The following is a 23016-nucleotide window of genomic DNA, read 5'->3' on the forward strand; positions in this document are numbered from 1 at the left end:
AAAATTAACCTTAGTGTGTATTAGCGTTGAATTTTGGTAATTCTTTTTTTTTTATTGAGTAGGGTAACAGACTCATTATTTGGTATTTGGTATAGTATTAATTGTTATTTATTATACACACTCCTGTACAAAAAGGGGCCAAGCCTAAAATATAATGGCTTTTATTGGTGGTTTTGGGCTGGTCAGAGTCCAGATTTAAACCCTATAGAGAATACTTGGTCTCAAAATGTTTGAAAAACAATGCTGAGTGGAAAAATACTGACACTTCTTTCTGTAAAAGACTGCTCACAAAACTTCACCATTTAAAGAAATCAAAGAGAAAATCTTATTCATATTCAGTTACTTTACCTTTTTTTTTAAAGATTTATTGTTAAGACTATTAAAAGCTTAATGTTTTGCCATTTTGGACTTGGCCCATTTTTGGCATGGGAGTGTAAATGTCACTATGACACAGTTGGCAATATGAGGTTTTAAACACAACAATGTTAATTACTGTATGCTTTAATATCACAGTCTGTTAAACATAAATAATAAATGCAAACCTGGTTAACAAATTCCCTCCCTTGGTCTGTTAGTATCCTTTTTGGTGCCCCAAACCGATAAATCATTTGCACAATGCAAGCTGTGACGACATCTGCTGTTTTTGAGGCCAGTGGATAAGCTTCCACCCATTTTGTGAAATAATCAATCAGTACACATATATACTGGTTCCCATTTAAGGACACTGTCAACCTGCCGATCAAGTCCATGCCAACTAACTCCCAAGGTTTATTTACCTAAAAAACAATTCAAATGGTTGATTCTGTGAGCTGCAGTCCTATCTAATAATAATAATAATAATAATAATAATAATAATAATAATAATAATAATAATAATAATAATAATAATAATAATAATAATAATAAAAAAATAATGGTGGTTGGTATAGTGTAGTGGGTAACACCTCTGCCGTCTACACTGTGGACTGGGGTTCAAACCCCACCTTGGTAAACACCCTACACTATACCAATAAGAGTCCTTGGGCAAGACTCCTAACACTACCTTCGCCTACCTGTGTATGATCACACTGTAAGTCGCTCTGGATAAGAGCGTCTGCCAAATGCCTAAAATGTAAATAATAATAATAATAGAAAGACATACAATAATGGGAGTGTATTCATCCTGGTGTTTGATAGGCCTACTCATCTGGCATGTGGAACACTCTTTAATCTGCAGATAAGAATACATTTTTCAAATAATTATTCCATGAATGTTTGTTATAGGAATGCTAAGAACATTTTTCAACAACTGGTGCTGTTATGACAATTTAATGTGAGCATATCAGTAAAACTCACCCATTTATTGATGTCAATCGTCATCCCTGGCCAATAGTATCGGATAGAAATGGCATCTTTTGTTTTCTCCTTGCCACAGTGCCCACCTACATCACTGGCATGAAATTCTTTAAAAATACTGTCAGCTTCCTCAGCATCCCTGACCACCTTTACTTTCAGTTCCTTTTCTGTGCCCTTATGACGAACATAAAACAGTACTCCATCTACATCAAAATAAAGAAAAGCATTAAATACTTTTGCTGATAGTGGTATTGCAACAGGGTGGAAGGCAGCAGAATGCAAGTGCGAGCTGGGAGTTTTATTGTTGTCCATAGGGAAGGCGGCAAGAAAAAAAAGGACAGTATCAAAGGAGAAGCTAATCAAGAAAATTAACACTAATACTAAAGAAATTACAAAAAACAGCACCAAGCAAGGAGCAGGACAAACACAAGGGTTATACATACTGGGGGAAACAAACAAGGAACACCTGGGAACAATTACAGAGTGGGGTAACAGATCAGAAACAGGTAAGGGGCATGGCAAAAGGGTGGAGCAGGAAAATAAAAACACAAGCACATGGCCAAAGACATGAGAGAAGGTAAACAAGAAGATAAAACAGATGAAGACAAGGGCAAGACAAGAGATTTACAGGTATGTGGCTTTTAGCAGGGATTAGCCATTTATATTTGAACAGTTTAATTCCAAAAACACTATGTCTATATGTAACAGTTTTGGTTATAATAATGTTTCTAAAATAAAAATAGATGACTTGAATTGGATTTTTCTATTTGTCTAATAAAGGTGATATTAGTCATAATATGTCATTTATATTTCTTGTATATGCAAAGCCCAGGTCTAACAATGTATAGTCATGAATTTTATATAGTTTGAAAGTGGTCTATAATGCATTTTGGGGAAAAAAAACTTAATTTGTGGAAAGATATTGTACATTAATAGTATGCGTCAGTGAAAACTGGACAGCCACCTGCAACTCTACCATTATTGAGTCATTCCATGAGATCAGAATTTTTGAATGTAATGAAAACATAATTTTTCTTGTCCTGCACAGTTTCAATTACATATTGTTCTTAACAAAAATGTTTCCTCAGTTGCCTCAGTTGCATAGTACTGCGTAATAGTACTTCAGAACTCCACATGTACATGTATTTGTTATAATACAACATACTGTAACATATTGTAAATCATAATAAAAGGTGAGCTTATTGTGATGTGAAATTTTTATATTATTTCTTATTGTTGTGACTGAACAAATTGGTATGACAGACAAAACAAGTTTTATTTAGTAATATTTTATATTGAACTTCATTTAGTGTGTATATGGACATATAAAATACCAATTTGTTTTCTTAAAAATGAATATAAAAATCCCTGTTTCACTTACATTAAACGTTTTTCATACATGTTAATGATGAACTATGCATTAATATCTGCAGTGTACTCAAATAGTCTTTTCATGGAATGACTCAGGTCTTTTATACTATTCATGTGCCATATTTTCAAATATACAGGTATGCAAAGGTTTGGGCACCCCTGGTCAAAATTTCTGTAACTGTGAGTAGTTAAGTAAGTAGAAGATAAACAGATGTCCAAGAGGCATAAAGTTACAGAAACATTCTTTTCAACATTTAAACAAGATTATTGTTGTATTTTTGTTTTGTACAATTTAGAAAAAAAATTATTTACAATTTTAAAGAAAGGAAACCATGCAGAAGTTTGGGCACCCCAAGACATTTGTGCTCTCAGATAACTTCACAGTAAGATAACTTTTGCATGCCACTATATGTATACATACGGTCATGTCTTACCTTGGACAACATATTGATGCGCACGCCGTCGAATGACATATTTTTCTGGTTTTGTTATATTCTCTGGATATTTTCCACTAGTTATATAGTTAAATAACCTGTTGTACTGTGTCGAATCCATTCTGTCAACTGTAAAATATGGTCAAGTGTAGGTTAATTAATTGCATTTAAGCCATCTCATAAGAATTATTGCTTGTTTAAAACTAGCTAGACATTCAGGGGGTGGGGGGTGTAGCATGTGTATGAGAGGCCTGATTAATGCTGCCTTCAAGTGCTTCTGTAAGTTCCTACTTATGGACGTCGTAAAAAAGATGTAATTTGTGTTCAAGTTGTTCAAGTGGTATTTTGCGTTACTGCAACAAAGAGCAGAGGATGCTTGAGATGAGTAATGTGTTGCCTAGTTAGCAAGCATCACGTAACATGAAAATACTAATATTACCACGTATAGATTATTTTAGCCTTACAGTTTACAAAGCAATTTCCAGCGGCTATCCTTTCTGTTTTGCCTACATGTCCAACTTTTTTCACACTAGTAATGAAATTGTGGTAGCAGTCCTCTGCGCTTATCTCGTGAATACAACATTGCTAATACGACTTGAAAGCAACACAATAATCAGTAAAATAACTTATAAAGTTTCTATAAGGTAATTGCAGTAAAACGTATCCTAATTAAATCATAGTATTAAAATATTTTGAGTCATTAGATGAATATAAATAACAGCAAAACGTACCTCAGAAAGATTCTTCACATTTGGAGAGGGATCTTTTTCCTTCGCACGTGCTGACACCTGGCAGCACTGGCTACACCTTTCAGAAAGACGCCTTGACACAAGCTCTTTCAGTGTCTTTTTTACATTTAGTAAAAAATATATATATATATAATAATAAACTAACCTGTAGGTGGTGATAAAGCACTCTCTCTGCAGGAAAAACACTCTAGAGAATGTGACTGCTATTCTTTTTCAATTCGTAAGGCCATGCAGTTTTTCTAAAATTAAAATCAGTCCCGAGACTGAACCCTTTAAATATAAACTATTTTTGTTATCAAACATTAGTTTTTGGAAAATGAACAAATTTCTTATTAGCAACATAACAAGGCACAAATCAAACACTGAACTTCTTCTGAGTTTACTGTATGTACAGAACAACTAGGACTTCTGTACTTGTGAATGACTACTAAAATATTCAATAATTCATCATTTTTGTATCATGTTAATAAACAGAGATTTACATTATTACCCTTAAAACAAACAAATGGTTGAAACAGTCACTTAAGTCAGAAAAGTCAGAAAACATTACATAAGCTATATTACATAGATTTATGTTTAATTTTAAACATATTACACTTTTTACATACATTCTATATGCTAGCCCAGTGTCATATACAGACATAATTTTTTTGTGGTTCAGAAATAACTTTTCTGAGATTCATGAAATGTTTAGTTTTTGGTTTGGCTCTGCCAAGTCTATTATACTACTCTAAGCATCATTTACTGCACTAATTCCAAATGTTCAGATTATGTCCAAACTGTATCTCAAAATATGTGTATGTAGAAATATCTACTATTTCCTTTTGTGCTGTTCACAAGAGGGACCTTCTAGAAGGAGTAACATACAAAAACATTTCTAAAATAAGTATGGAATCATTCAGAAAATAGTCATTTGGCTTTGGAGGTGGTGAGTGTCTGTATCCAGATGCCATATTTGTTTTTGCATATAACAAGATAAAAAAAAGAAAAAAAAATTTAAATGATATTAAATGATCAACCAACAGAACGTGTAAGTTCTGTAGAAACATGAAAGTGAGTATGGTGACATACTTGCTTCTTTAGAGCCACAATACCTGGAAAACAAAGTCCAGTACACTGGATATTTGGAACGAGGAGGTTATGTTAACATCTAGGCATGTGGTGTGATTGTTACAGTCGTTGAAAAAGATCCAGTGCCACAAAATAAAGAAAAAGCTCACTGGTATTTTACAGTCAATGCATGAAGCATGTCTGAACTTGTGGAATAAAAGAGGCCTACAGAACACATTGCAGTCAGGGACATGTTACTGACATCAATGTATATTAAATTTATCCTCAGTCTCTGCTTAAAGATGTTCCCCTGCATTCTCACTGTAAAGGTGGTCTGGTTAAATATGTTCCCCCTGTATTCTCAGTGTAAAGGTGGTCTGGTTAAAGATGTTCCCCCTGTATTCTCAGTGTAAAGATGGTACAGATTGACTAAAACTTACAGAGTAAAATGATCTTGTACTGATATAGATTTTCAGCAGCATTATTGCAGTTTAAATCCACTCCAGCTGTAATATACAAGGGGAAACCACTTTTCTCAGGGCTCTGGTTAAAGATGTTCCCCCTGCACTCTCAGTGTAAATGTGGTATAATATGAATAAAAGTTACTGTAAAGACAAGTCACATCAGTACCATAACAGTAAGACTTCAGCCTCAATGACAATAGAGAAACTAACCTCCTAGGTGCACTGAGATATGTAGTCTAACAATAATAACACAGACTAATTACTGTGCTGTGTAATGCAGTTTATTTATTTCAGCAACAAATGTTTCAAATCTATTTACAGAACTTGGCGAGACTGATGAGGATATGGGACATAAATACACCTTAAAATCACTTTAAAAATCACTAAAAGTCTGAACTACAGAATGTGTCTGCACGTGCGGTTATTAAATCAGAAATGGCGCATTAAATCCAGTTTATGTTACTCAGAGTAGCTGGAAACGGAGCCAAAACTAGCATTAGCAAGATAACCCACGTAGTGTTTGAGCATTAAAACATCTGTAACAACACATTTTACACTTTAAAACATGTTTAACTACAAGCCATTTTACAAACAACATGATAATTCGCTTACCGCGAGGAACCGGACGGAATAAAGGCACAAACACAAACGAATTAAGCCTATCTAAGCTCCGCAGAGGAGCGGCGACTGAAGACGTCATGATTTCAACATGCGCAATGAGGGGGGGACAGGGGGAACTGAATTGACCGTAACACCGGTTTATACAAGCTCTCTGTTTATGCAAATCTTGGCAAAAAAAAACAAAATCACATGCGAGGTTTACCGCTCAGCCATTGGCTACAACTACATTAATATTCATGAGGCGAAGTTTCTCATTGGTTAAAACGCAGCGTCGGTGTTAAATACGCGCGTCTGCAAGAAGTCTGTGTAACTCGTCGGCTGCGTGGTCGTGCAGGTGTAGTGATCGCAGATTGTTTCTATCGATAAAGCATCTATTTCTGAATCAACATGTCAGGAAAGGTCGTGCTGTATTACTTTGACGGACGAGGGAAAATGGAGTCCATAAGGTGGCTGTTGGCTGTTGCTGGTGTTGAGGTTTGTAACAGGCTGAGCACTTTTTAAAGGGAGCCACAGACAGAGACTGTAGATATTCATGCGTTTTCTTATTGCATTCACAGTTCGAAGAGGTGTTTCTGACCACAAGGGAGGAATATGAAAAACTGGTGAATGGTAGGTTCTGCTTTGGTCACTGTCATTTATGAAGAGCTTTCCTGGGTTTATCTCCATAGAGGCACATGTAGCACTCTTACACTCAAAAAGATGGTTCTTCAAGGGTTGTTTAGTAAAGAAAGGGTTCTATTTAGAACCATTTCATGGTTAAATGGTTCTTTGCATGGTGGAATCACTCCTCTGATTGACGGAGAATGTGTTGGATACAGTTCTGTATAGCACTAAAAAGGGTTCTGCTATTGTTACCATGTCAAACTTTTAACAATAGGAGAACCCTTTTTGGTGCTATGTAGAACCATTTCATAAAGGTTCTATATGGAACCTAGGAAGAACCGTTACACTATGCAAAGAACCATTTAAGCATGCACTGGTTCTATAAAGGACTCAAGGTTCTTGAAGTGTTCTTTAGTAACGGAAAGGGTTCTATTTAGAACCATTTCATGCATAAATGGTTCTTTGCATGATGGAACCGTTCCTCATATTGATGGAAAATGTGTGGAATACTGTTCTTTATAGCACCAAAAAGGGTTCTGCTCTTGTTATGATGTCAAGCTTGTAACAATAGAAGAACCCTTTTTGGTGCTATGTAGAACCATTTCATTAAGGTTCTATATCGAACCTAGGAAGAACCGTTACACTATGCAAAGAACCATTTAAGCATGCACTGGTTCTATAAAGGACTCATGGTTCTTCAAGTGTTCTTTAGTAAAGGAAAGGGTTCTATTTAGAACCATTTCATGCATAAATGGTTCTTTGCATGGTGGAACCGTTCCTCATATTGATGGAAAATGTGTGGAATACTGTTCTTTATAGCACTAAAAAGGGTTCTGCTCTTGTTATGATGTCAAGCTTGTAACAATAGAAGAACCCTTTTTTGGTGCTATGTAGAAACATTTCATAAAGGTTCTGTATGGAACCTAGGAAGAACTATTTCACTATGCAAAGAACCATTTAAGCATGCAATGGTTCTATAAAAGACTTGTGGTTCTTCAAGGGGTCTTTAGTAAAGGAAATGGTTCTATTTAGAATCATTTCATGCTGAAATGGTTCTTTGCATGGTGGAATTGTTCCTCAGATTGATGGAGAATGTGTTGTACGTGGTTCTGTATAGCACCAAAAAGAGTTCTGCTATTGTTACGATGTCAAGCTTTTAACAACAGGAGAACCCTTTTTGGTGCTATATATGCTATAATATGCTATATTATCTTTATTAACATACTTTTTTATAGAGTACCACTGATATGGTTGATGATCCTAAAAGTATTTCTTATCTGAACTCCAGATGGAGATCTACTGTTTCACCAGGTTCCACTGGTTGAAATGGATGGAATGAAGCTGGTACAGTCAAAGGCCATCATGAATTACATAGCAGGGAAATATAACCTCTATGGAAAGGACCTTAAAGAGAGAGTTATGTGAGTATGAAATTATGAATTTATAAGGGAATTTTTAGCAGGTCTGCTGGAATCCATGCAGATCAATAATGTCCCATTTTCCTTTCTTTCAAGGATTGATATGTATGCCGAGGCTGCTCGAGACATCATGGACATGATGCTGCCACTGCCCTTTGTACCACCAGAGAAAAAACAGAATCAGCTGGAAAATTTGCAGGTCAAAGCCAAACTCCGCACTCTTCCGGCTTTTGAAAAGGTGTGCAGCTCCTCACTACGAACACTTTTCTACAGCGGGTCTGACTGTGAATGAAAGGGGAAATTCTGCATAAATAAATTCATTATAATTAAATTCTTTAAAAAATCTGCATAATTTAGTGGTTGAGAATTAAACAGAGTCATTCAGAGTGGTGTGATATGAAGTATTTTATTGTAGGGAAACTACAGACTTGGATTTCCCAAACCACCAGTTTTTTATATGTAATGTTAATAATGTGGGAATGTGTCTCTCCATCATGGATGCGTCTTTAAAAATATGTTTCAGGCCAAAATCTTAACTCTACACTATTGTAAGTCAGTGTCTCAGACATCAAGCAGTGTATTCATAATTTCTGATGTCTTGTAAAAACCTTCTATGAGGAAGTTCTTAGAGGCGGCCGTCTGGTTCCTATCACCTGTGAACAACTGAGTCAATAAGTTTCTCTAGAACGGAGCGTTTCACATCAGACCACTCTGAAAGGCTTTGTTTACATCTTAACCCCTTAATTATACAGATAATTTTGGGAAATCAGTGCAATTCCCCTCCAAGTCTTGTATTTATGTCCTACTTAAGTGCTGTATGTCTTTCAGGCTCTCGGTGCTTCTCAGTTCCTCGTGGGTAACCAGCTGAGCTGTGCTGATGTCAACTTCTTTGAAGCCTCTCTGATGCTGGAAGAGGTATTCCCCACAATACTGTCGTCCTTCCCCAACATCCAGGTGAGCTGCATGTGGAAACATGTAGAACACACCTTTACTGTAGAGCAGTTTACAGTGAAATCTGAGACTAAACTCTCACAAAGGCAGTTGTTATGAAAGAGGCTCAAACGTCCCTCAGCATTGCTCATTAGAACATACAGCGAAATGCCTTATAACTTTAATTATAAAACAGATAGTTCCGGTCCTGAAATCTGATTGGCTGAGCCGCGTTCAAAGCCATTGTAAAATCCATGATATACCACGGCTATGGCGCCTCACAGCAACTGAACTCTGTATCACTGCACCACGGCACAAAAAACCCTTCTGCTGTTAATGGAATAATCTTTAACTCTAATGCTGATCACACCAAGTGTACCGATGAAGTAAGAAGCCATTTTTGTTTAAACTGGAGGTATAAAAACTTATTTTCTTATCTAGAACTTGGCTGGTCAGTTAGCCAACAGGCTAAAAGATAGCAAACATGCTGAACAACTCCAACATTAATATCACAGGCTTGAATTAAATGCAGGCTGAATCCTAAATGGAGATCCTAGCTGCTGCTGTTTAATAGTGCACTGCTTGGTGAGTGTGGATGTGGATGAATCCCAAATGACTAATTTTTTAGTGATATTTCGCATTGTTGGGCTGCAGGAGTCAGTATTTAAATTCCTACGTAGTGCACTATGTAGGGAGCAGGGAGCCATTTGAGATTCAGCCCCAGTGTGAGAAAAGTGGCGTTGTCAGGCTGGCAGAAAAAGTACTTATAAACTGAAGGTATTTGCATTAAACAGTGCTGTGTTATCATATGTTCATTGTTAAACGAAAAAAGATTTAAAAATCATGAAACGTCTGCAGTTTACAGTGATTGCCGACTGAACGTTCTTCTCCACCTTCAGTGGTCAATGTTTGCTTAGCAACAATACCGTACTCTAAAGGAACTACATTTCTTGGCGAAATACTTGTTTATGTTGGTTATTATTAATAATAACTTAAATAATTATCTAGAACATTGTGCATTTTAATATGCTTTATGTTGGCTGCCGTTTTACTAAAGCATTAAGCCACTTGAGGCAGTGGGTTACCGTGATTTTATCCGCTTTTATCCACTTTACGTCGTTCCCAAAAACACCCTTCCCTGTGATAAAATCACAGTAACCCACAGCCTCTCTTGGCTAATTGCTTTAGTAATGGCACCCCAGTTGGCCCTTTTGAGCAGCAGTGTCCAGGCTTATCCACAAAGGAGCAGGAGCACACCTGACCAATTGTTTGGAGGCTGTGACCAGTAGAGTGCTCCTGCAGGATTGGAATGAAAATCTGCAGCTGTTTGCAGATATGAGTGGACACCTTTGCTTTAGAGGTTTCAGAAATCAGTCTTTGACCTTTGTCTTTCGAACAAAGGCCCGGCCAAACCACTGAAACACTTCACCTACTTTCTCCTGTTTCCTGTTTCAGGCATTCCAAAAGAGAATGAAAGCCATTCCAGCAATCAGCAAATTTCTGCAGCCTGGCAGCCAGAGAAAGCCTCGGTCTGATGGAGTCTATGTAAAAACTGTAATGGATGTATTGAGCCATTTGTTCAAGTAGGAATCTGTTGAGAACATTCACAAATCAGTAAAACACTTAGATGTCTAATTGTGCCTTATGTAGAAGGGGGGATTGTTTATAGCTACAGAAATGATTATGTAAAAGTTTGGTGCTACAGGCATTTCTGAGTTTTATCTGCAAGTGTCAGTCATACAGAAGCCCTGGTGACCTATAGTGCTTTGGGCTTTGTTATTACATTGACACAAACTGTGAATACAATACATATACTGTGAGTATATTTGTAGACAAATAGGTAGGCAAGGCAGCCAGTAGGGAAAGATTGACTGTGCAATCACAGTGTTTATTACATTGACATGTGCCACTATTGTCTGTACTGTCTTTGCATCTCCAGCAATAAACCTATTTCTGGAAACTGTTTGATTGTGTTTTTTTTCAATTACTTGAATGAGAGCAAGTGCTCTTATTGGGTTTGCTCTGAGAAAGTTAACTTTTCGTTTTCATAAGTGTGAAAAGATGAAAAACAAGCTTTATTTGGATTGTACAAGGTGAGTGCTCTTCTTCTCAAACAATGACACTATCACATGTGATTAGTACATACATGATCCAGTATGAGTTGATACAGTATGTAGCACAATATCTTAAGAGCAGTTTATATCATGGCAATTGTCAGATCAGCGGTTAAACAACCATCAGGAGGCTGAAATCAGAGCACAGAATGACCTTTGGTACACAGCCATTAGAGAGAAACATGGGTTAAAATTCTGAAACAGGACTGACCAATGACCTACACTCACTCATATTACTTAAATAACCAAAGTGTTTTAAATCCACAAAGCTCTGGGTTGATTTTTTTTTTCCTGCAAAAAAGGATTATTAGGGGTATTTTGATCAATTTATGTGAAAATGTCTGACTTTAAATGAGTCAGTAGTGCATGTTTACAAAATGCTGAAATTTCTAAATTTTAGTCTTTATAATTAACAGCTTGTAAACCTGCCATGTCTTTATTAACAGCTCTGTATAATAAATTCTATTATTAAAAAAGGAGCCATTTTCTCCTACAAACTGATAAGTCTTGTAAAAAATGTACATCGTACAAATTACACGTTGATTGTCTAAGTGAAAATAACACATGCTCTACAGAGAACACACTTCGGCACATTTTACTGCACAATTACTGTAAAACAAAATGTGGCCTATGCAAATGTTATGACACATTTTACATATTTAATGTTTGTTCTAATATGTTCAACCCAGCTCAAAAAAGTGCAGAAAAGTGTGATATTTGAATGTGTCTCTGTAGAGGATGTGTTTACTTAGTTTCACTTAGAAAATCAACACGATACATCATTTGGCTGGGGGTGTCAAACTTTTGTATATGACTGTGCTCTTGTGCCTATTCATGATATACTATTCATGTACTCTCAAAGCACTTAAGTCTTCACCCTCACAATAAAACTCCACAGTGTTCTTATTCCTAAAACATCTCTCAGCATTTCTCCATGTTTTTATTAATCATAATGCAGAATTTCTGTAATGGTGAAAAGGACACAGCAGTAGAATGTTAAATCTCAAATCCTCACCTTAATCCAGTTATAATACCTGCTGGTATTAATTTCCCAGAATTCTTGAATCTCACCCCCATCAGAAGTGCCAGAGCACCAGAAGCAACTAGAGCAAATAAAAACATAGAAAAACAAGCAGCGTGAATTCAAATTAATGTGCCAGAAACGTTTCAGAACAAATGTAGTTTCATTTATTTGTAATAAATGACGAACAGGGACCAATCTATATACTCACCAAGTCACAGTCCATATATCTTGAGGGTCAGTAGATACCCTAAAGGCCCCATATGCAGATATGGCTCCAAAAAACAGTTGTGCTATTAATGACACCAACTGTGCAGGAATAATGGCATTTGAAAATTTTGTTGAGTGGATTAAAAATAAAGCAGTGAAATGCCACTGGAGCTTAACAGGTCACATGTAGACAGCATGAAGAATGCAGGGCAACATTACAGGACTAAAACAAGAGGCTAACTCGCTACCTTTTCTTTTATACCCCACAAAACCTCCAAACACAACAGCAGCTGCAAAGCCAAAGCCCAGCCAGTCAACTGCCATACTGTCCTAGAAACAAACAGACAACAGTTATAAATGTTGTTTTTCAGTGAACACCTTAAACCTCTACATTCTGCCATTCTGCTTTAATATGGGAAATCCAGCTCAGGGTTCATTCTTTGCTCCACGTGCATGTTAAAGCAGTCCATGTCCAAAAGGGCGACCATTCTCTCTTTGCCAGACTCCACCACACAGCTGAGGAAGGGTTGGTGTGTAAAGCTAACTGCTAATCGGTTCACTCCGAAGCCGAGCTAACATTTACTTTCACCAGTAGCACCCATGCTAGCACGCCAAGTAGCTAACTCAATGCTAATCCTCACAGTAAAAAGAAAACCGGAGAAAAGCAAACTCCTACTCATCCAACATTTCTTCTAAAAAAAAATAGTTTTTGCTGACCTCCAGCTCAACATGGTCAACTATTCCTTACCTTAGAACACCTAATACAGCTCATCAACAGATTACTAACCCGTTCATGAGCTGATCAGGTGTGTTGGTCAGAAAATCACTGAATGTGCGATGCCGTGGGTCGAGGGTTTATACCATTATGCTGTTATGTAGCACTGCCATAAACAGAGTAAAGAGTGGAAAACACCTCTGACTGCTGACAGCTACAAGTTACTGCTCTCATGAGACGGTAATGTTACAATAAAGTTGACATGTCATGGTTTGGTGTTACTTGCTGGGGGTTATGAAGGCTGGTATGTCAGTCTTTTTCATGTTTCTACCTACAGAATGCCTCCATGTCGGTCACTGAAACAGGCTTTCTATCTCAGCTTGGCTGTTTACAGAATGCGCTGCTCCAAATCACTGCCTTCATACTGTAGCTTACGGCTACTGTCTGGTGCTGGCGCTGAGAGACTCTGGGCAGCAGATCATAGTCACCCCTGTGTCTTACTCTCTGCCGACGTTACAATACTAATACAGTCAACTAACTTTGGATATTCAAGTGGTGTTGTTCCATTACCACTGTGGCTAGCCTAGTTAGTGCTGAAGGACACCTCTAACCTAGTTAGTGCTGGCAGCCGCAAACCCTAAAGGTGGTACAGCTTCTCTCAACAACTAGATTAATGTTCTTCAGTGCCCAAAATAGGTCATATGATTCGACTCAGGAACCTAAACATGTGTAACATTATTAGTTTTGAAGGATTATAACACACATTGCTCATAAAGTAGGATATGTCAGTACAGCGCTGTACCCAATGCAGCACTCAGCATGACGTGTTCCGACATGCTGGGGAAATTCAGGCCAAGCGGCTACGTGATCAGAAGACCTTGCACTTGCCAATCGAGAGTGCAGAGAAATATCACTTTCCAAGAAACACCCCCCCACCACCCCACCACACACCCCACCTCCCCCCATATGTGACAGAAGTCAGATGCAAAAGATGGATTTCAAGAGCAAAAAAAAAAATCGGCAAATAGAATAAAATGAAAGCAAACACTGGCAAAATGAGTGACACATTTACATCGAAATAAGTAAAAATGAGTAATCTTTTTAAAAAAAATTATGTTTGATTTAATACTCAGTATTTTTATTTGCAACTTACTTTGAAGACTCTGATTCTTAACATTTTGCTTGTGGATTTTATTTTTTCTTTGAAACTTTTAACTCCGTAGACCTCTGGTCAGCAATTTAAAGCCAGAACTGCTAGATCATAATGAAAGGTGCAGTGTCATTTCGGTCAACACTACTGTTGATTTTTCAAAGTCTATCGTCCCAGCCTGACCTCAATAAAATATGAGCCAGCATGATGCAACATTTTATCACATAAGCCCCTTTAATTTTATGCAGCCTTGGTTTACATTTGTGGTTCTGCACACCTGCACACAAAATCACTTGCACGGTTTGCACAGCAAGTGTTTCGTCACTCAGCTACAGGACTTCTGATTAGAACTTGAACTGCCAGATCAACGGCGAAGTCTGCAGTGTCATTTAGATCAATGTTACTATTGATTTTTTTTTCAGTGTTATCGTTTCAGGATGCCGTCCATAAATATGAGTCATCGTGAAGCAGCGTTTATCTACTACACTCACACATTTCATACAACCTTTCTTCACATTAGTGGTCATGCAAATCTAGGCACAAAATCACATGTGCGGTTCACCTCTCAGCCATTGGCTGCAATTGTATTAATATTCATGAAGCAAAGTTTTTCACTGGGTAAAACACAGGGTTGGTGTTTGTATAAACTTTCTGCACGTCTGATCAAAGTTCTGAATCTGTTCTCAGCAGGGTGGTCGTGCAGGTGTAGTGATCACACATTATTTCTATCAGTAAAACATTTATTTCTGAATCAACATGTCAGGAAAGGTCGTGCTGTATTACTTCGACGGACGAGGGAAAATGGAGTCCATAAGGTGGCTGTTGGCTGTTGCTGGTGTTGAGGTTTGTAACAGGCTGAGCACTTTTTAAAAGGGAGCTACAGACAGAGACTGTAGATATTCATGCGTTTTCTTATTGCATTCACAGTTCGAAGAGGTGTTTCTGACCACAAGGGCCCAATATGAAAAACTGGTGAATGGTAGGTTCTGCTTTGGAAGTCTGAAATATGTATTACAGTAAAACTTTCTTGGGTTAAACTCCATAGAGGCTCACATAACAGTCCCACCTATGGGCTCTGTGATCCTAAAAGTATTTCTTATCTGAACTCCAGATGGAGCTCTACTGTTTCATCAGGTTCCACTGGTTGAAATGGATGGAATGAAGCTGGTACAGTCAAAGGCCATCATGAATTACATAGCAGGGAAATATAACCTCTATGGAAAGGACCTTAAAGAGAGAGTTATGTGAGTATGAAATTATAAGGGAATTATCAGCAGGCCTGCTTGAATCCATGCAGACCAATGTAATGTCCTTTTTTCCTTTCTTTCAAGGATTGATATGTATGCCGAGGCTGCTCGAGACATCATGGACATGATCATGATGCTGCTCTTTACACAACCAGAGAATAAAAAGAGTGAACTGGAAAAAGTGCAGGTCAAAGCCAAAGTCCGCACTCTTCCGGCTTTTGAAAAGGTGTGCAGCTCCTCACTATGAACGCTTTTCTACAGCAGGTCTAAATGAGAATAAAAGGGGAAATCCACCAATTTGTAAAAAAAAATAATAATTCTGCATAATTTAGTGGTTGTGAAGAAAACAAAGTCACTCAGAATGGTTTGATATGAAGAGGTTCATTGTAGGGATACTTATGGAGTTAGGGTGGGTTGCACCAACAAGAATTAAGCTTAAACTTGGATTAAATCAGGGTTTATCTATTAATCATGTTGCATCAAACTTTAAACCAAATTAAAAAATAATCAGGATTACATTTAAACCATCCTTTTAATCCTGGGTTACTTTTACAGTAAAGCTAGATTTAATTTAATTCTGTTCAATACTGTTACGATAAACTCAGATTTAAACCTCTTTCAGAGATTAAATTTAACCTTCTAATTTTGCTGGTTTAAATTTCAGTGGTTTAAATGCGTTTAAAAATGCGTGTTCTCTGCAGAACAGAAAATCTTTCTCTTAGTAAAACTAACCCCAGGCAATATAAAACATAAAAAAAAAAATAAGGACTTTGTTGTAACTCTCCCACTTATGGAAATGATTCTTCCCACAAGGGGGCACTATTAGCACTCAAGTATCTTTTGTGTACATCACTGAAATAGAAGGAAATAACCAAAGCAGTGGGATCTCACTAATGCAGTGGTTTTACAGTTACAAATTGAGTGTAGATTAAGCAAACAGCTGAAGACTGAATATACTCCAGGTAAGAGCGCAGTTTTGTTAAACTAGTTGATCTAGGATGAACAGCTTGGTAGAGTAAGCTAGCTAACAAGCTAAAAGACTACTCGAAGAATACTCTGTGTTAGGCCTAAGATTTAAGTAAATACCGAACTAAATTACCAAACTATAAAATTGCAACTTATAGTATAAGACAGAAAGCATTTGTTTTGTATATATGTAGCGGCCTGCTACCGGCACGTTCAGCTGTGGATGCGCGGGAGGCATGGCCATGCAGAGTGGCGAGCACAGAGCACCACAGCCGCGAACATGGAAAGAGAGACTTTAATGTGTATATAGTTGCCGTTGTGGACATTATTGGTGATCTACCCTGCTTCTCGGCTGTTCGGTCAGGGCTGAGCGGCCGGTCTCCCCCACCGATGTGATAAAAAAAGAGAACTGTTTTGAATTGCTTTGTGTTCTGTGTCTTTTTCTCCTTCTATGCTGATGCCACAATGGTATCAGAAGTGGGCCCTAGCAGACTGGTGGGGAATGGTGACAACCTGCATGAACTGATCCTCCTGATGATGCTGCTGCTGCGCAGACTCAGTCTATTTAATTATAACATTGCTTCACCTGTTTTTCCCCACTTCTGTATTGTAATATTTTATACTAATGCTGTTTGCTATCCAGTGTCGACCTGAAGAGGATGGGTTCCCCTTTTGAGTCTTGGTTCCTCAAGGTTTCATTCTCTTGCTCTTAGGGAGTTTTCCTTGCCACTGTCGCCATTGGCGACACTCATGGGAACTCGGAACAGGATTTTTCTGTACAGCAGCTTTGTGACAACGCCTCTTACAAAAAGCACTATATAAATAAACTTTGAATTGACTTGTCTTGACTTGACAAGACTGAGCCTGGCCGAGGATTGCGAAAGAGGTGCAGTGCGGTGAAGAGGCCAGTGGAAGGAGGCTTGATGGCGAGGCCGGTGCAGCAAGGCCAGAGGTGGCACAGCTGGAGGCCAGAGGCCGCACAGCTGGAGGCCAGAGGCAGCACGGTGGGTCAAAGCCAAGCGTCAGAGCTCCAGAATAAACAGGCAACAGCCTCGCTGACATCTACACCGCGGTGGGTGGCAGAAAAAGGGGCGTGTGGCAGAGGGATCGGCGTTGCTTCTGCTGCTCAGGTGGAGGAAGTGGAGAGTGGCCAAGAAAGTGCCACCGCTGCTGTTGCTGCCCCCAGTAGCATGTGGAGTGACATCACAAGCTGCAAAGAAATTCATCATGCTGAGGAGGAGAACAATAATTTAAGCAGTCTTCTCAGTCCTGGCTAAACAGCTCCCCCTGCCGCTGAGCCTCAGAGTCTAATAACAAACTGTCTAAATGTCTGAATTCGCTCTTTGCCTGTAAGAACTGTTTCTGATGTGGCCCTGTGCTGGTTTTCACTGAAAATAGAAAAAGTAACTTACAGTGATTAGTTTGGAGAGTAACGCTGTTGTTATTTATTTATATTGCCAAATACATCATGGAGCACATCAAAACTAAAGGCCGATCAAGGTTTTAATCACAGATTAAGGCTTTAAATAACAGATTTGTTCATTCATGTTTAAAATTACGTGGTGCAAAGCAACTTGATTTAAAATAAAACCTAGATTAACAAATCTTTAAATCGCTCTAAACTTTGTTATCTTTGTAATCTTTGTTGGTGCAACTGGGTTTTTCCCCTCCAAGTCTTGCATCTCCTACTTAAGAACTGTGTGTGCTGTATGTCTTTCAGGCTCTCGGTGCTTCTCAGTTCCTCGTGGGTAACCAGCTGAGCTGTGCTGATGTCAACTTCTTTGAAGCCTCTCTGATGTTGGAAGAGGAGTTCCCCACAATACTGTCATCCTTCCCCAACATCCAGGTGAGCTGCATGTGGAAACACATGTAGAACACACCTTTACTGTAGAGTAGTTTACAGTGAAGTCTGAGACTAAACTCTCACAAAGCAGTTGTTATGAAAGAGGCTCTAATTTCCTTCTGGGTTGCTGAAAATGTATGTGTTCTAACTAAAATATACAGCAAAATGCCTTATAAATTTAAGTGATGGCACCCCAGTTGGCCCTTTTGAGCAGCAGTGTCCAGTCTTATCCACAAAGGAGCAGGAGCACACCTGTCCAATTGTTTGGAGGCTGTGACCAATAGAATCAGCAGTGCTCCTGCAGGATTGGAACAAAAGTCTGCAGACACGACTGGACATCTCTTCTTTAGAGGGTTTAGAAGTCAGTCTTTGACCATTGTCTGTTGAACGAAGGCCCAGCCAAAGTATTTCATGAAACCACTGAAATACTTCACCTTTGCATGTCTTTCTCCTGTTTCTGTCTCAGGCATTCCAAAAGAGAATGAAAGCCATTCCAGCAATCAACAAATTTCTACAGCCTGGCAGCCAGAGAAAGCCTCCCCTTGATGAAGTCATTATAAAAACTGCGAAGGAAGTATTGAGCCATTTGTTCAAGTAGGAACCGTGGAGCACAGTCACAAATCAGTAAAGTATGTAGATGCCTAGTTGTGCCTTATGTCAAAGCAGGATTAAATACGGCTACAGAAATTATCATATAGTAATAATTCTTTTCTTTGCAAGAAGCACTGAAGGAGTCTTTTAATGCATCTGTTTATATGTTCAGCTACAGGCAGTTCTGAGTTTCAACTGCAAGTGTCAGTCATACAGAAGCCCTGGTGACCTATAGTGCTTTGAACATTATTATTGCATTGACACAAACTAATAATACACATATACTGTGAGTACAAATGAGTTCAATTCCAGATGAGCTACTGAATGACTTCATGTACACTGTCAACCTAGTGAGCCAGGTACAGGAATATCTTTACAATAGCTGTGTGTAATCATTACACTGCATAATGTAGACAAATAGGTAGGCAAGGCAGCCAGTAGGGAATGAGTGACTGTGGAATTACATTGACTGCATGCTTTGATATGTACCACCGCTGTCTGTATTGTCTTTGCATGTCCAGCAGTAAATGTATTTCTAGAAACTGCTTGTGGTTTTTTTTTTTTTAATAAGAAAACTGGGTTTGCTGGGAGAAAGTTAACTTAAAAGTTTTCCTAAGTGTAAAAAGATGAAAAAATAAGCTTTATTTGGAATGTACAAGACAAGTGTTCTTCTCAACCAATGGCACTATCATGTGTGATTAGTACACGCGTGATCCAGAGCTGGTACAATATGTAGCACAATATCTAAAGAGCAGTTTATATCATGGTGATTTTCAGATCAGCGGTTGCAAAACCATCAGGAGGCTGAAATCAGAGCACAGAATGACCTTTGGTACACTGCTATTAGAGAGAAACATGGGTTAAAAGTCTGAAACAGGACTGGCCAATGACCTACACTCGCTCATATTAACTACATAATCAAAAGTGTGTTAAATCCAAAAAGCTCTGGGTTGTTTTTTTGTTCAAAGTATATATAGTATAACACTTAATGGATAACTAACACTTTAGAAGCAAAATACACAGCACTGCAGAATTCTGCAGATTTTCTTTCTGAATCATAGAAGAAAATCTAAATAGATCCCACATTTTCCATGTGACCCTTGTGTTTCGAGATTATGGCTGAAATATCTCGTTGGGGAACAGAAGTGTTGTTCGTTACCGTTTTTAGCGAAGTCAAAGAAAGTGTGCTTACATTATAGGTTATTGTTCTATCCTAGTAAATGTGTCTGAGGTATTTCTGGGACAACATGCAGTTTTTGGCTGTCAACTGAGTGAAAATGAATCTATGGCATAAACAGCAATGCTACAGGCATAAACAGCACAGAGCTGCAGCAGACTGATGACTGATGGAAGAAGCCCAATTGCTAGAGCTTAAATCTGAGCACATAAAATCCAACCAGATGACGAGCTGCCAGTTGAACATCACTGTTTGCTCCAAACAGACTCGCTTTAGCTGGTTTACACACTATATTCTCTTTATAACAGGCTATGTTCTGCCCTCACTAGCTGGCTGGACAGGTAGCAGAAAGCTGTAGCCGCCTATCAGGCTAACGCTACAATAATGAAAGATTTCAAGCTCAAGTTTTTAAATGAAGCATTACTTAAAAAGTGAGACATACAAAGTAAAGAATGATGTTCACATGACTGCAACGTGCTAAAATGTTCATATTTAAATTGGAGCTGACAGAAAAGTCTCATATAGCGCTGAGCTGAGCCTGCAAGCTTGACGCTAACATAGCCAGTACCATGGTGAACACACGAGGAGCATTGTCAAAGTGCTGGTTTAAAGAACAGATTTCTACAATAGACATTGCTGTGTAGTGGAATTGCTTTATGGGTTTTCCTTTCTTTCTGGATTCTCAGTGTAAATACCATTACATAAGTTTAAATGAAATGGCTTTATTAGAGAGAGTAATGAATGAAGGTTATTAGTTAATAATAGTAGCTCACTACTTGCTTGCTGCCACGTGGCTTATTGCTTTCACAGAAAATACTGTTGCTGACACTGTGGTAGATTAAAATGACTTACTAAACTAATTTACATAGTATAACTAAAGAAAGGAAGGAAGGAAAAATAAGTAAATTGGACTGTGAGTGGAAAATGAGCGATGATAAGTGAAATTTTGTCTAATATTCTGCTTAACCAATGACGAGCTGCCCAAAAAAATGCTGAGCAAAACGCCAGTGGACCACCAGCCTTGCCCTCAGCGGGCCAACAGTGGCCCACTATCCTTATGCTATCAGGGTCTGTACATTGAATATGTGGAAACTAAGGCTACGTTCACATTACCAGGTTGAAGTGGCACAAATCCAATGTTTTGCCCTAATGTGACTCAGATCTGATGTTTTCAGGGCTGTGTGGACACACAAATCTGATCCTTTCAAATCTGACCTGAGCCACTTTCATATATGGTCCTAGATCGGATAAGTATCTAATTCGTGGCGACTTAATGGCTACATTCACATTACAAGCCTCGTTGCTCAAATCTGATCTTTTGCTCAAATCCAATCTCTCTGACATGATGGTTCACACTCGTTTAGGTAAGTGATTCAAATCTGTCATTAATGTGATGAACCGAAGTCCTAAAATGACCCACATGCGCACATCCCACTCAGTAACGTCACTTAAATGAATCACATGCATCATCAGCAAACAAACTAACGAGCAGAACGAGCTTCGCTGTGAAGATAATTAACTCTGATCAGCTCTCAGCTTCATTATTAGAGTGAGACGAAGGAGAAAAAGGTGAGATGTGTTGACTTCTACAGTTTACAGGCTTTAACTTCTGTTCGGCGCTGCTGCCATGGTAACGCTGAATGATGGCAGACGGGCAGTAGAAAAAAAGCACATGAATTCCGATCTGAGCGTTCAGGTTAGGTTGCATGGCCACAATCTAGGACCACATATCAAAGTGGCTCAGGTTGGATTTAAAAAGATCAGATTTGTATCCACACAGCCCTGAAAACATGGTAACTTCAACTTGGTAATGTGAACGCAGACTTTCATATATGGTCTTAGATTGGATTCGTATCCGATTTGTGGCCCTGCAACCTTAATAAGAATCAGAATGACTAGAGTACTTTTTGTTCCACTGTGCATGTGCCATCATTCAACGTTACCACGGCAGCAGTGCTGAACAGAAATTAAAGCTTGTAACAATGGAAAAGCAACACATCTCAGCCTTTTCGCCTCCATCTCGCTCTAATAATGAACAGCTGAGAGCAGTTCAGAGTTCATATGTTCGCTGCTCGTTAGTTTGTTTGCTGTTCATGACGCATGCGATTCATTCACGTGACGTTGCTGATTATGATGTGTGCATTGCGGGTCATTTCAGGACGCCGTCAGAGCAGAGCCGGTTTATGAGGAGCCTGGCCACTTCCTATTTCCCCTGTTATATCAAAGGCAGGACTGCAAAATGCCAGAGGGCGCCCAAGAGCGAGTCCCCAATTAAAGGGAGTTAATGGAGCTCAATGACTAATAAAGAAAACTCATGCCCAGAACTTTCCTTTAATTTGAGAAAGTAGAAGGATGTGTTTCATTAAAAAATACAAAGAAAAGTCGCTACCGCTAGTGAGTGCTGATTGATTGGCAAGCGGAGCAGTGTGTGTACATGAGGTGCCCTTTTAAACTCCTATAACTCGAGTTTAAAAGCCCTTAAAAATATAACATTGTTGTTAAAATGTTTCATACTGTTCTGTGTTCAGGAAATGAATGTATTCTTTTACATTTAAAAAGTTTAAGCGTTTATAAACTATGATTTTACTCAAATGCGCCATTTTAACCCATTCATTTTGGACTTGCTCTGGAGTGCCTCCTAGTGTTTGAGAAACCCGGAAGACATTACAGAGTGGTAATTCTCCTCTCTACAAGCTCTCTGAAAGAAATCAGTAGTCAGGCGAGGCAGATCTCTAATAGGTGGACTACTGTGATGTTATTGTTGGGTTCTCCCAGAGGGTTCTGGTAATTGGAGTCCACTAGAGTGTCAGGGTTGGAGGAATGCAGGCAGTAACAAAATCAGCCTCTAAGGAATAAAGTGAGGTTTGTAAAATGGTCAGGTAAAAATGAATGATGACTATTTTTGGTGCATAAACCCACACTAATGTTATAAGTAGGAGAAAAAATATAATGCAAGACAAAGTCAAGATATGGGACATTTAAAGGTGACCAGAGCTTTTCTTTTGTA

The 23016-nt window shown here is 38.5% G+C and overlaps 3 protein-coding genes across 4 annotated transcripts in view; 2 read left to right on the plus strand and 1 right to left on the minus strand.

Annotated features, from left to right (window-relative positions):
- Nucleotides 1-6304: 6304 nt before the first annotated feature.
- LOC118810146 (glutathione S-transferase 3-like) lies at nt 6305-10938 on the plus strand. The gene is made up of 6 exons (XM_036573706.1): nt 6305-6498; nt 6582-6633; nt 7916-8048; nt 8142-8283; nt 8874-8999; nt 10431-10938. The coding sequence occupies exons 1-6, from the start codon at nt 6412-6414 to the stop codon at nt 10560-10562; spliced, it is 672 nt and encodes a 223-aa protein (XP_036429599.1). The 5' UTR covers nt 6305-6411; the 3' UTR covers nt 10563-10938.
- A 263-nt stretch (nt 10939-11201) lies between these two features.
- LOC118810148 (transmembrane protein 14C-like) lies at nt 11202-12799 on the minus strand. Its single transcript, XM_036573708.1, has 4 exons — nt 12563-12799; nt 12332-12418; nt 12105-12201; nt 11202-11220 (listed from the first exon to the last, which is right to left on the minus strand). The coding sequence occupies exons 1-4, from the start codon at nt 12642-12644 to the stop codon at nt 11202-11204; spliced, it is 285 nt and encodes a 94-aa protein (XP_036429601.1). The 5' UTR covers nt 12645-12799.
- A 2005-nt stretch (nt 12800-14804) lies between these two features.
- Nucleotides 14805-23016, plus strand: part of LOC118810144 (glutathione S-transferase 3-like) — an 18309-nt gene continuing 10097 nt past the window's right edge. The window contains exons 1-6 of one of the 2 annotated variants that reach the window (XM_036573703.1): nt 14823-15028; nt 15113-15164; nt 15297-15429; nt 15517-15658; nt 18119-18244; nt 18708-19374. In XM_036573703.1, the coding sequence (XP_036429596.1) occupies nt 14942-15028; nt 15113-15164; nt 15297-15429; nt 15517-15658; nt 18119-18244; nt 18708-18839 (672 nt within the window). In that variant the 5' untranslated portion in view covers nt 14823-14941 and the 3' untranslated portion in view covers nt 18840-19374. Of the gene's footprint in view, nt 15029-15112; nt 15165-15296; nt 15430-15516; nt 15659-18118; nt 18245-18707; nt 19375-23016 lie in introns of those variants that run through there. The other variant, XM_036573704.1, reaches the window with a different exon arrangement.

Source organism: Colossoma macropomum, unplaced genomic scaffold (assembly GCF_904425465.1).
Source record: "Colossoma macropomum unplaced genomic scaffold, Colossoma_macropomum, whole genome shotgun sequence".
Classification (NCBI taxonomy): Eukaryota; Metazoa; Chordata; class Actinopteri; order Characiformes; family Serrasalmidae; genus Colossoma; species Colossoma macropomum.

Coding starts and splice junctions, on each gene's coding strand:
- LOC118810146 (XM_036573706.1), top strand. CDS start 6,412: ATGTCAGGAAAGGTCGTGCTGTATTACTTTGACGGACGAGGGAAAATG. Junction 6,634..7,915: donor ATATGAAAAACTGGTGAATG/GTAGGTTCTGCT, acceptor TCTGAACTCCAG/ATGGAGATCTACTGTTTCAC. Junction 9,000..10,430: donor CGTCCTTCCCCAACATCCAG/GTGAGCTGCATG, acceptor TTCCTGTTTCAG/GCATTCCAAAAGAGAATGAA.
- LOC118810148 (XM_036573708.1), bottom strand. CDS start 12,644: ATGGCAGTTGACTGGCTGGGCTTTGGCTTTGCAGCTGCTGTTGTGTTT. Junction 12,419..12,562: donor GTATAAAAGAAAAGGTAGCG/AGTTAGCCTCTT, acceptor TTCCTGCACAGT/TGGTGTCATTAATAGCACAA. Junction 12,202..12,331: donor TGACCCTCAAGATATATGGA/CTGTGACTTGGT, acceptor CTATGTTTTTAT/TTGCTCTAGTTGCTTCTGGT.